Genomic DNA, 14,273 nt, shown 5'->3' on the forward strand with positions numbered 1-14,273 from the left:
CAGCACTACCGTGATCATACCAGCACTGGGAGTGAGGACTTGGCCCTGTTGTCGCTTGCCAGCTAGTGTGAAAAGTGCAGGATGCGGGTGCAGCAGTTCTGGGAATGGGGACTCTGCCCGGCTGCCACTTGCCCCCTTCTCCCCAGATCAAGCCATGCCTGCATCTTGCCATCCCCACCTCCCCAGCTGGGCAAGCGGCAGCAGGGCAGAGCTCCCAGCGCTGCCATGCCCACATCCCGCACCCTCGCTCCCCTGAATGTAACATGCTCCCCTGCCCCAGCTAGGCAGCTTGTCCCAGCCCCAATCCCTCCCTCCCCCAAACCCCTTCCTTTCACCACCCCCCCAACCCCAACAGACTTACCAGCTGGAAGCAGCTGTCAGCTGCCTATTTAGTCTATGGCTGAATCTCTGAATTGGCCGAATCTTTTTCCTAAGCTTTTCTAAATTGATTTGGATGCTTTGAACCAATTCAAAGCTTTTTCTTGGTCTCCCAGTTCAATTCGGATTCAGAGATTCAGTCCCCAAATTGGGTCGAATCTCCTCGGAATCAAATCAACTACCGAAGCTTCGCACAGCCCTGATACAAATGATAGTGACTAAAGAGTTGTAGTTTCACATGGGTGGGGATGTAGATCATGGGAATCATGAATAGAAGGAGAAACATCCAGTCTCAATCTTAAGATGTGTATCGTACTATGAAAAAGCTTGAGAACTCAATCCTTGGCATTTCTAGGAACTGCCCTGCCAGGATTGGGTAGTATGTTAATGAGATATGGTCGGCCATTCATCTGAGCAGGCAATTCAGCTCAACTGAATGTTTTGCTGTGCTTGCAAACCCCACGTGAGCTCCATCTGCAGGTAAAAACTGAAGAAAGAAAATGCACTCTTGGACTTTGAGGTAAACTCGTTAAGGTCAATCCCTGACTGGAAGCAAGAATTGACCTTAGTGGCCTTGTGATAAAACTTGAAATGTGTGATCTTCACTGTGTTATTACTTGGGGATGACTCAAACTCATTGATTTATCTTAAGATTTAAAAAAATGCAAATTTTTGAGCAAGGAAGGCGAGCCTACTCCATAGCCACAAAGTCATGTAAGTGAAATGTAGAAAATAGTTTGTTGCTTGTGTTCTAATTAAAGGAAACTAAGCGTACCCTTGGTACTCTCTTTAAATGGCCAGGTGTCTGGTGTTAACATTTATTTAAAAACAGGTTGATTGCACACAATTATGTGCTAAAGGTACTACATCACTAGAAAATTCAATAGTACCAGGAAACTGTAACTGAATTAATGACAGGACTGAGCATTTATGTCAAAGTAATTTATTTAAAGAGACAGCACTATATTTTATTATAAAATGACTTCTAAAATGGGGGGGGTTAATTTTATAGAAAGCCATGTTTGGCCCTTTATGATAGTGAGTTAATAAATGGCCAAGTCCTGCAAACACTTAGGACTCAACATGCCACTAGTATTAATAATCATTTTTTTACTAACTGGACATAGAACCATAAAAAAGTAGGACTGGAAGGGACCTCACAGAGTCATCTAGTCCAGCCCCCTGCTGAATATAGAATCTTCCCTGACTAAACTATCCCAGCCAAGAGTCTATGTAACCTGATTTCGAAAAATTCCGAAGATGGAGATTCCACAACTTTCCTAGGCAGCCTATTCCAATGCTTGTCTATCCTCTTAGTCAGGAAGTTCCTCATAATCTCGAGCCTAAATTCCCACTGCTACAGCTTGAGGCCATTAGTCCTTATCCTGTCCCCAGTTGCCACAGAAATAACCCATCTCCATCTTCTCTTTAATCACCCTACAAGTATTTGGAGACTGTTATCAAATCCTCCTAAAGTCTTCTCTTTTCCAAACTAAATAACCCTGGCTCTTTCAGACTTTCCTAATAGTCTTTCCTTGTTTCCCAGGCCCCTAATCTTTTTTGTTGCCCTGAACCAGACTCTTTCTAAACTATCCACATGTGTCTTGAAGTGTAGGGCCCAAAACTGGACATAGTACTCCAGGTGAGCACTCACCAGTGCTGAACAGAGTGAAAGAATCACTTCCCTTAATTTCATAGATTTCATAGACATCAGGGCTGGAAGGGACTGCAAGTGACACTTCTGTTAATACAACCCAATATGCTGTTACCTGTTTTTTGCAACAAGAATACACTGTTGGCTCATATTCCATTTATGGTCTACTCTCTAATCCCAGGTCCTTCTCTGTAGTATTGCAGCTTAGCCACTTATTCACCAGTCTGTATTTATGAATGCAGTTATTTCATCCCAAGTGTGGGACTTCGCACTTGTCCTTGTTGGCTCTCATCTCATTGATTGGTGACCCTTTCTGCAGTCTATCCAAGTTATTATGGCTCCTCGGCCTCACCGTCACTGGGAGTAAAGCACTTGTTTTGGGAGTAGAGAGTTGGGCATCCATACATGGGGCATGTTTATACATGTTCTAGATGTAGTGCCAGCTGCTTTTAATTAGCAGGCTGTGCTAATTAAAAGTGCCTGTGCATGTATGAGCAGCACAGCACATCCCTGTACTGAGAAAATCGTGGTGGCACACTTTGAACTAATATTGAACATGTTTTAGTTCAGAGCACAAACATGTTTTAGTTCAGAGCACACCACAGCCATTTTGTCAGCACACAGGCACTCTGCGCCGCTGATACACGTGATACATGAGGCTACCAGAGCACTTCAATTTACGTGCTCCAGCAGACTCAATTAATCAAGTCTGCTCCAACATGCTTGATTTTTCAGTGTGTTGAAGCAGGGTCTCCACATGTGTGTAAGTGCTCATAGTGGTCCAGTGAAGTTGGTGCTTAAGGATCAATGCTGGTAGCATTGGCTTCAATAAGGATGCTGGTGTTTGTGTGACAAACTTTCCATTTAATGTGGAGGATTTTCCAGAGGCATTGTTGGTGATACATCTCCAGGCTCCTGAGTTGACATTAGTAGGTCACCGTGTTTCACATCCATAGAGGAGAGTAGGGATGATGACTGCTTTGTAGACCTAGATCTTGGTGTCTTTCTGGAAACCACGATGGATAAAAGCACACTGAAGCCATTTCCCAAAGGAACCCAGAGGCTGGCCTGGTATGCTTGCAAGACAGGCAGTCAGTGAAGATGTAAATTGAGGAGTCAGTGGGTGAGAGACATGCTGCATGGCGGGGGAAAAGAGAAGGGGGATGAATGTAGCACTTTCTTGTTCAATTAATTAAACCTTTCTGTGTAATAACTTCAGCAAATGTTCTGTTTGCCAAAGTCACATCGAGGATTATAAAAATGTAGTTGCAAGCACTAGAGAAGTATTCTGACCACTTTGGATCACCAAATCATCCCTTGATAGGGCATACTTAGTAACACTAAGTAGTGCAGTCAGGAAGGCCAACCACACCTTGTCATGCATCCACAGATGCATCTCAAGCAGGTCCAAGGAGGTGATACTCCCCCTCTATGCGGCACTGGTCAGGCCGCAGCTGGAGTATTGCATCCAGTTCTGGGCACACTTCAAGAGGGATGTGGACAGCATGGAGAGGGTCCAGAGGAGGGCCACTTGCATGATCAGGGGGCAGCAGGGCAGGCCCTACGAGGAGAGGCTACGGGACCTGAACCTGTTCAACCTCCACAAGAGAAGGCTGAGGGGGGATCTAGTGACTGTTTACAAACTAGTCAGACGGGACCAGCAGGCATTGCGGGAGTCCCTGTTCCCCCGAGCACTGCCAGGAGTGACTAGAAATAATGGTCACAAGCTGGCAGAGAGTAGATTTAGGCTAGATCAGGAGGTGCTACTTCACTGTCAGGGTGGCTAGGATCTGGAACCAACTTCCAAGCAAAGTGGTGCTGGCTCCTACCCTGGGGGTCTTTAAGACAAGGCTTGACAATCACCTTGCTGGAGTCATTTGACCCCAGTACTCTTTCCTGCTATGGCAGGAGGTCAGACTTGATGATCTGCTCAGGTCCCTTCCAAACCTACTAACTATGAAATGCCATAGCCAACAATCATGTGCCCATTAGTGTTATAAATAGTTTGAAATATGGAGGATCTGTGTATGGGGTGAGGAGAACGAAGAACTCCCAAGTTCATGGGAGGTCTTTGTTACCTAGCTCTGGGATATACTCATCAGTGCTGCATGTGTTCACATCAGGCTTACTAGGCCTGATTATGATCTCTCTCAAATATTACACTTTTCTAATTTCCATTAGGTTGAATGGAATGACCCCATTTTTCACAGATGCCATTGTAAGTGGGAGGAGAAAGGCCAGTTGTGTGTAGTCATTAACTTGTGTCTGAAGTAATAATTAAGGGGTAATAAGATTGATAAAAATGTGATTCTAAAATGTAGCAGATTGCGTCCTCGTGAGTGCTTAGAAATGAAAATTTGTGCAGTGGGCAGGAGAGGAATTAGATGTTTCTTTTTCTCGTGGGCAAATTAATAGTCTCCCCCACTAAAGGCTGTGCCCTAGAAATGCCACTGAAAAAATGAATTATTATTTTATATTTGATTGCACTCCTATACAAAGAAGTACTGAAGTTGTGGGGGTCAGCATAATGGGTCAGAGTATTAAAACAGTCAGAGGGCAGGGCTGCTCCCCTACTTTAAAGAATACTCACTTATAAGGAGTCCCATTTTTGTATTTATGGACGGATCTTCCTTGTTAAGCTTTTTTTCTGACATACCTCCATGTCTTTCTCCCATTCTAGTAAACTCAACAGTCTGTCTTCATTCATTTAGCTGTTAGTGGTGATGACGCATTATGCATGAGAGCATAACCAAAGCAAATACCTGGTCAGTCTGGAATATTGTATACTACATCTTTTTCCTTTCTTAGTTTTATTGTTATGACTTTTGGTTTTGGAATATGGATAACTGTCACGGAGGCACTGGGGTGCTCTGTGCCTGAGATGAAGAAGAGGTGAGCTGCCAGTCACCAGGGCAGCTCAGGTGAGGGTTGTCAGAGCTGCCAATCATCAGGGCAGGGCAGCTGTGGGTTGCCAGGGCAACCAGCCAGTCAGGTGACCGGAAGGGGGCAGGGCCGGGCCCTTTATAACAACTGAGGCCTGGGCCCAGTAGCAGTTTCCTTCTGTCTGCTGCAGGAGTGGGAGCTCTGTGGCAGAGCTGAGCAGCCTGAGCTGGTGGATGCTGCCGTTGTTGCGCTGGCTGGCTGCGATGATGCTGGGAACAAGAACACCCTAAAAGGAGGTAGGATTGAGAGCCCTGGTTGGGGCTTGGAGTTTATGGTTTGGAGTACGGAGACTCTGTGTTTATATTACAGCCCGATGGCTTGAGTCTCAGTTATAGTTTACACCGGAGGACCGGGTGAGGCTGTAGGGGAGTGAGGAGGCCTCAGGGGAGCTCCCCAGCAGCTTGGGGGTCCCCAGTGCCCAGTAAGGGCACAGTGCCAGCAGGGCACTACAGTTGCGCCGGAGAGGCACGGGTTGTGCCAGAGAGAGGCGCGGTGTTTGCCCAGAAGGCAAAAGACCCAGAGAAGGGTCAAGGGGCCAGGCACGGCTACGGCCACCTGAGCCCCAAAGTCGGCACCGGAGAGGCATGGGGTGTGCCAGAGAGAGGTGCGGTGTTTGCCCAGAAGGCAAAAGACCCAGAGAAGGGTCAAGGGGGCCAGGCATGGCGGCGGCCACCTGAGCCCCAAAAGCGTAGAGCGTGGTATAGGCCCAGGAGGAGGGCAACTGCTGCGGAGAGCGCGGAGTGGGCCCTAGAGAGGGCAAGGCCCCAGAGGGGGCAGAGAGAGCACGCACAGAGAGCGTGGCGCAGGCCCAGAGGCTGGGCAACAGCCACAGGAAGCGCGGCGTGGGCCCTAGGGAGGGCAAGGCCCCAAGAGCGGGGCAGCGGGCCCGAGGGGCGCCGGTGACAGGGCGGCGGCGGAGAGCCGGGCCTGAGGGGCGCCGGTGACAGGGCGGCGGCGGAGAGCCGGGCCCGAGGGGCGGGTAAGGAGCCCAGGGTGATAGAGAGGGCACGCATAGCCCTAAGGCGGGGACATATAGCAGCACCCCATACGGAGTAGGGGCAGGACACACTTACCAGTCACCAGGCGGATAAAGACAGCCTCCCATAAACATATATTAAACAGCAAAGTCGTGGCGGGCGAGATTCGAGGGTGCTTGGACCACGTGAAGTGATGGTAGAGGGGCTCTAGGGAGTACACAGCTGCTCCTAGGCCCCACCCGCTCACAATAACAAAGAAAGCAAAATTCCTAAAACAGTATAATTGCTTTTTATCAACATGTGATAATATTACTTTACTAATGTTTGGTTTTCTTTTCTCTGGGTTCCCATCTGTACTGGAGTGACTTGCTTTTCTTTATCAGTTAATGCAGCTTTTCAAAGATGCAGTGCTCTATAATGCCACTGCCATAACAATGTGTTGTATTCATTCTGGTCTGTGGAAAGAGAAGAAAACTGGAGCTAAGTCCTGCTCACTTTGCTTAGGTGAATAGCTCTGTGAAAGTCAGAGGAACTAATCACCTTCGGAAAGCAAATACAATTCGGTCCTTAATGCCAAGAAGGTTTACATTGTTTGGTTTGCCTGCTAATAAAGTATGAGGTGTCTATCATCTGGACATTGAATTGGATTGTTTTGTATTGGCCGTTGGGTGTACCATGCAGGTGCAGAGTTTCTTCTATTGTGTACCCTTTGTGATCTTCAGGAGTGCTTAAACATTTTTCCTTGCTTGTTTTTTGTTTGTCCAAAGCTGGGGGGAAGCAGCAAAGAGATGTTTCAGTAACATCATGCAGGCCATCTGGTGGTTCCTGCAAGTGATCCTGAAGCCTTGATATATTCCAGATCCAAGTGAAATGTTTAGAAGGTACCCCACCCCCAGCAGTTCATACCAGTCTAATCATGGGATACAATTCCTTCCTGACCCCAAACATGGCCATCAGTCTGCCCCTGAGTGGAGGGGAAGACCCTCTAGCCAGGAACCTCCAGCTTGAAGTCCCAGCAGGAGCACCAGCATACCCTAGTCAAATTCCCCAGCTTTATCTGTAACCAGCACCCAGTGCTTATGAGGAAAAAATTCCCGGGCCCCTCTTGATGTTCAGGTAAAGGCATGATATAAGATCTGATGTATAATCCACATGATCATGCCTCCTGCCATGCCACATGTGTATGGCAGGAGTGGAGATTGTGGGATGCAGCATCAAATCCTATCATGCCTTATTGCCTTTACAGGGGGAGCCCGGGATGATAATTCTGGGCTTCCCCTGCGCCAGCAAGTAAGAAGTTATCACAGCTGTGAGACCCAAAATGGGCAGGTCCAGAGTCCTGAGGGTTTGGACTCTGGATTCCTACAGCACCCCAAAACTGTTGAGACCCATATTCCTGTGGCTCTGTACTCTGTGCCCCAGCACCTGTAGGACATTGCCAGCTCTAGACTCTCATTACTAGCACCTGTGGGGCACTGCTGGGAGCCAGAGTCCTCGGCTGTGGGGTGCTGCCAAGAGGGAGGATCCCAGCACCCGCAGGACTCCCAGTGCCACTCCTGTGGCTGGGAGCCCCTTTAGCTGATGTGGCTCACAGCTATAGGGGCAGAGCTAGCTACACATGCAAATTAAAGCAGGGTAGAAACCAACTATAAAGTTATTACACTTTTTCCAGCAATAACTTTATTGCTGGTTGGACCTTTGTAAGGCCCAATAGTTAATTTTCAGGTATAACCAGTCTAAATTAATTGTGCAATTGACACATGTAATGTGTAAAGGGGGACCCTGACAGGCAGCAGAAAGGAGTGGGCCTGTATTCCCTCCCAGCGCCATGCAGCAACCAGCAAGTCCCAGAAGCATGGGAATACCATAGGAGAACATAGGCATAGCTACACCTATATCATCCCTGACTAGTGCCCACCCAACCTTTTGAACACCTCTGTGCCTGAAAGCTTGCAAAGAATGTTTTTCCAACTACTCAGTTGGTCTAATAAAAAATATCACATCTACCCAAAGAACCTTGCCTGACTCCAGTAATGGAGAGTTCACAGCTTCCCTAAACAGTCTATTCCACTATGTGACTATTAACAGTGAAGAATTTTTTCCTGAACTCCTATTTTGCAACTTCAAGCTATTGGTCTGCATTCTGCTCTTTGCATCAAGAGAGAAAAAGTGTTTTCCCTCTTTTTATGGCAGTCCTTTGAGTATTTGAAGTCTGCTATCATATTGCTGCTTAAGTGCCTTTTCCACAGCTGAACATGCCTAATTCCTTCTGCCTCTCCTCATATGATTTGCTTTCCAAGATCTTTATATGCACTGGATAGTTGTGCTGAAATGCAACTATGCAACAATATTCATCTGCTGAAGGCTGTTCTCAGGATATCAGTTTGGGACATGCTTTCAAGTGCAATGCTGCTTCAACAGTGACCATGCAACATTTTTTTTCAATGCGTGAATTGAGTAGGGTTTGTTTTTGTGTGTATGATTGTTCATTTTGTCTATGTGATTTTTGTCTATGCAGTGAAGGTTTAAATAAACATTCCCTTAGATGCAGCTGAGCTTAGTGAGCAGTGGCATTTTTAAGATGGAGAGACTACCATAGATACTTTTTTATCAGAAGCTATAGCAGGGTGCTCTACAGATACAGCAGAGCTGTTCTCTGTTTCATACTTGTACTTGTTTCTTAAGTTTACTGCTTCATGGATGAAAATGGAGCTGACAGATGTTTCTAAGTTGTTTTCAATTTAAATGAAATTAAAATCTCTACAGCAAAATTCCACTTAGAGGGGATGCATTTTGTTTAAAGTGCACTTTTCTAATTCTCTGCTATACCATTAATATGTCTCATGAAACATCCATTTAGAGGAAACAAACTTTAATTGTTAGAAGAAAAACACTATAATTATGGTAGGTGAACAAAGCACAATAAAATGATGAGTACAAGGATGACCTTTGTGATCATTTAAGATGTCTATATATGCAGTATTTGAGCAAGGTACATTTTGAAAAAGCTAATGAACTTTGGGAAATCATAAACATTAGTGTGGCATCAGTTGCTTCGCATAAAATTGTTTATTCTTCTTAGAAGGGTAGAGTGGCCACAACAGAAGAGAAGGGTAAGGGTTTATTTTGGCACCATTGCCAAAGTACAGTGGCACCATTGTACTGTCTGAAGTGAACATTGTCTGAATGGCTTCTCGTATATCAGTAGGAAAGGAAAGAGCAAAGGACAGGAGTTCACTTTTAGCTTCTAAGGCATTTGAGTCTTGGTGAACTAAAAAAAAAAAAATCTCTCAAGAACCATATTTACTCAAATAAAGGACGAGATATTTTTCCGTAGTCAGCACTGGGGGGGAAAAGCTCCTTGTCTTACATTTGCATACAAGAAACCCTCATTAAATACATTGTCTATCATTACACTGCTGCAAAAGCAAGCAGCATGTGCTCAGTAATGGAAACCAACTATGAAATGGGTTAAATGCAGCCAACACCAAGCAAGACTGTAAAACACATGGCCCATTTTGGGCCCATAATGATGGAAACCTACTACAAAGATAGGTTAGTACAGCCCATCTGAATCAAATATATGCCAGTGTCCAGTATGTTCAGTCTCCCTTGGCGCCAGCTCTTTTTTGCGTCATGGTGAGCACTACATTGAATACATTTCAACTTTCTCTTCACTCCCGTAGCTGACCTGTGCCATTCTTTCCCATTTCCACTGATTCCTGTTTCTTCACCAGCCTTAAATGTCTGGCAAACATTACCAAACAGGGCTCCAACCAATTCACTCTGAATCCTTCTGTCATGCCCTTCTTAGCCGGTTATATATGATTAGTGTGGCCCTGCTCTCCATGAGATGAAGCCAGACAGGGTTGCCCCTCACCTCACCTGCATATACATTTTTTGGAGGATCTCAAGACTTGTAACAAGAACACCTGGTTTCAGTCATGGGTGGGGAGGTCTAATTAGCACCTGGATCATTTATGGAGTATCTGGAGTACACACATACTGAGCAGTGCTGAGTTGTGGGGTCACGATTCCTTGAAATGCTGTTGAGTCTGCTTGAGCTCAGCCCAGTCAACTGTATGAGACTTTTGGCTTTGCATTAATATCATGCATAGTTTTACCATATGCAAGTAGGTATAAAAGTGCTGCTTAAAAGTGTTTATGGAGTGCCTGTGCTAAAATTTGTAGTAGTTTCAGAGAAGGTAAAAATGCATCAATTCTGGATTTCCTAAATTACTGTAGACATGTTTCATTCAAAGTCAGTGTTTGCCCCTCACTTCCATGTGCTCAGGGAGAGCAGGGTCTGACAGAAGAGGGGAAGGGGTTGCAGGAGTGGGGGGCAGAGGGCAAGGAGCTACCTTACTCCCCAGATAGCAGCGGGGGAGGAACAAATTCAAGGTATACCTCCAATAATTGAATTCTATACTTGGAAAATTATAACAGATTTATAAATTTTCCATATATAGAACCTAATTATTGGGGGGGTCACATTTTCAGGGTCATCTTATTTTCAAAGAAATACAATAAACAGGCAGCAACCTTGTTGCCAAGGACTAACATATAGTCATAGAGCTAACTAGGTCTAGTCTTGCTTGTCCAGAAGTGTGGGAACCTAATTCTTAGTTGCAAATCAGGTGCAATTATTTTTGTCATTGGAAGCAAAAAATGGTTCCTAAAGTGTTGAATGTTCTTTTAAATATACATTTTGTCTTTGAAAAAACCTGGATAGATTAGACACCTACCTGTCTTTTTTTTTCCTGAGATTAACATGGCTTCCCTTCCATTAGGGATAACTGGAAATTGTAGTCATTAGAAAGGCACGCCCTTTGGCATGATGTTTATCAAGAATAACAACAGATACCAGTCATTTTGAAATAAGGTGGTTCTAGATGGGATATTTTAGCATGACTTGTCAGCTATTTATGATGAAGAAACTTTCAGTCATAAAGAATAATTACAGCAAATGATCATTACTCCTTTAAAAAAAAGCATTCAGGGCAGAAGATTTCAATGAGTCCTAATCATATGGGAAGTATGAAGGTCTCTGATACGCTACATAGATCAACTCGGAGAAAATTTGTCCTGGCACATGGTGCCATGTTACTTTAAGGGTTTGCTCTAATTTTTTATGAGTTTAAATTATTTTAAATCGGGTTACTTGTATACACTCTTGCTTATTATGGAGTAGGTTCAGTAATGTTTGGGAAAGATGTGCTTCATTCTTTGTATATTAGGAAATGGTCAGATCTCTATTTTAATTTAAAAATTTGATTCAGTCTTATTTAGAGAAGTGACCATTTCCATAATTCAGTCTTGGGTTTTTTTTCATTTCTCTCTTATCTAAACTTATTAAAATTACAGGATTCTAGCGAGATGGGTTTTTTTCAAAAATGTTTTAATGCTAGTTTAAATGGCATAGTTAAGGTTTCTTTATGTATTGGGAAATGATAATGAGGTATAAAAACTGTTTGTTTCTTGTACTTCGAAACCTACAAATAAAAAGGGAAAAAAAAAGACAGGCAGGGTGATGAAGGTAAACTAATTAATACCCCCAAATTTCAGTTGCTGTGCTGTTTAAAGCAAAAACAGTATGACATTTGGAAAGATATTGTTAGTGCTTTAAGTGATATTCTTATAGGTCTTAAACATTCAAGGTGTATACTTTATGTAATGTGATTATGTTTCCAAAACATTAAGCCTCATTAATTTTTAGGAGTACTTATCAGTGGTGAGTATAAAAAAGAAAAAACAGCACCAGAGAACATCAATAAGAGCTTGAAAAACAAACCCTCTCAAAAACCAATGTTGACATCTCATTAGAACAGTGGCACAATATTAATGTAGTGCATAATATAGCACTCTGTAGATAAAGAAAAAAATAAATCCTGCATCTCACGCAGTAGATTTGCGCACAACATAGTAGGTAAGAAATTAACCAAACTTTACTTATTCATCATATTTCTACTGTACTAAATCATTAGGAGAATGAAAACCAAAATTAAATAGATCTTTATGCAGGCTTATTATTTGCTTAGCTAGCTTAAAAAAAATTCTGGGGCTAGAATATATGTAAGAGATTCTTGGGTGCATCTTCATGTGCCATTAAAGCAACATGATAAACTTGGTGCAGTTTGCACTGGAGTCATCTGCTCCCAGGCATAGCATTTACATGTGCACCTGGTACTGCAGCAGTTTGAGCTGGGCAGAGCAGCCCCAGGCTGGTAGGGGACCGAGAGGGTCAGCTCTGGGTGGCAGTGTCAGGAGGCAGAAGAGCGGGCTAGGACATGAGCGTGCTAAAGTGTGGGGATAGCTGGCTGGCAGCCCCTGCACTTTAGCACCCTCATGCCCCAGCCAGCCCCTGTCACCATCTATGCATGCATTCCAGCGGAGTTAAGTACTCTGCTGTAAGATAGTAGTGTCCCTGACAGTACTACCCTACGATGGACTTAATTAATGTATTAATTTACTGTGCCTAATACTGGTGCAGGTGTAGATGGTGCCACTTTACTTCAGCTCTGCAGTAATGTGAACATGTAGATGCACCCCCTGTGTTAAATTGAACAAATTTGCTTTTATAGCTGCCAACCCAGAAAAGCTGTGAAGGTCTTCATGGGACCTAAAGGAACAGAGGGCTAATCCAAACATCCAGAAATAGAGAGCTTCCTCCTCACTTGTTGAGAAACCCAGCCTTACATGTCTTCATTGTGTAAATTTTTTTTTTGCCAATGATATCAGAGTTAATATCTGGAATCACTCTGTGGACTGAGGCATTCTGTTAGATCACCTTTATTTACTGCGAAACGAACTAGCATTACGGAATGCAGTAAACTCTAAAACTCCCGTTAACTAAGCAACAACATTCCATCACTGTAGAGGGTATGGAAAATTTACATGTGCGCTGTCAAGGTAGAGGGTGCCGATTTAATGCACTTGCTGCTTCTTCCAACATGTGTGCAGAACTCCTACTGAACTCAGTTCAGGATGTGAGCATGAGTAAAGATGTAGAACTTGTCCCTTAAGACATGGTGGGCCTCTGATTACAACAAGCACACAGGTTAAGTGAGAGGCTTACCTTCCTTAGAATTAACTTGTTTAGGTCTAGACCTTTCATAATGACTCTTTCCCCCCCCCCCCCCCCGAGAGAAGAATGTTCCTCCTTTGGGAACTCTTCTTATTTTCTTAAATTTAAAAAAAAAAAAAATGCCTAAATTTTTCATTTCACTGCTCATTGTTTTCCCTTTCAGCTTCTTACCTGATTATATCAGCGGTGACTTTGATTCCATTAGGCCTGAAGTCAAGGAATACTACAAAGGCAAGGTAAATTTAATCTCTCTAACATACTTGTTACATTAAAGCACTGAGAGCAGATTCACTAGCATCTCCATAGTGAGGATCCTCAGTTCGCATTGGCTTCCAGTGGGGGGACTTCAGGGTGCTAAAAACTGCAGTCAGGCTTTTGTGCCATGTGTGGGTGGTACTATACTAATCAATAAATAGCAGTGTTCAAAATACGCAAATCAATTTTTATATGGTTGGATTGAAGTTTAGAATTTAGTTTCCAGCCTCAAGCAACAGGATGTGTATTTGTGGAGATTATCCCAGCTAGAAACTAGTCTAAAGTTTTTGAAAATCTGTTTGAAAGAATGTTTTCATGAACAGGGGTATCAGGTTGTAAAATTGATCTCCTGTGGATGGCAACTATTTAAGCACTACAGATATTGTCAGAAATGAGATTGCTGTGATACGATTTTATCATTTAAGCAGCAACCTGTATATATTCTTTTTCTGCGACTTCCTTGATCACACATCAAAGCAGTGAATCATTCTCAGACTACCTCACTGCTTGACTAATGGAGTGCCATCTTTAATGGATTTTTGGACAGATCCCTGCATGCATTAATTTGTGCTTAATGCAGCCAGTATGTTTTCCATGAACACCGTTAATTTTAACATTTGCCCATTTCTTAGATCCTGCTCTTAGGTATTGGTTAAATTCCACAGCACATTTGAAATGACTTCTTTAACATACTGTAATGTAATAGCACTTCAGTAATCTACTTGTGTAGAACTTCTGGCCCCAAGTCTTACCCTCAGTTCCAAGAAAGCTGGCATATTGCAGTGACCTGATCTTGAAGAAGTCTGCTTATATGTACAAGAGGCAATAGTGAAACTTATCATTTATCTTATCTGGGGGACTGACTTGGTCTCAACCTTGCAGGTCAAATATTTAATCTGCTGTTGTGTATTGGACAGAGGTAGATCCAGGAGAGGTGCAGTTGCTGTCTCCCCCTCTCAACCCCCCAGCCCCCTTTTGATTC

At 43.7% G+C, this 14,273-nt stretch overlaps 1 protein-coding gene across 8 annotated transcripts in view; it reads left to right on the forward strand.

Annotated features, from left to right (window-relative positions):
- The window catches only part of TPK1 (thiamin pyrophosphokinase 1), a 642,382-nt gene that overhangs the window by 356,009 nt on the left and 272,100 nt on the right, over nucleotides 1–14,273 (forward strand). For all 8 annotated transcript variants that reach the window (XM_090050014.1, XM_090050010.1, XM_090050018.1 and 5 more), the window contains one exon: nucleotides 13,200–13,272. In XM_090050014.1, the coding sequence (XP_089906140.1) occupies nucleotides 13,200–13,272 (73 nt within the window). The remainder of the gene's footprint in view (nucleotides 1–13,199; nucleotides 13,273–14,273) is intronic.

Source organism: Crocodylus siamensis, chromosome 5, assembly GCF_052110815.1.
Source record: "Crocodylus siamensis isolate JL-2025a chromosome 5, ASM5211081v1, whole genome shotgun sequence".
In the NCBI taxonomy this organism is placed as follows: domain Eukaryota; kingdom Metazoa; phylum Chordata; order Crocodylia; family Crocodylidae; genus Crocodylus; species Crocodylus siamensis.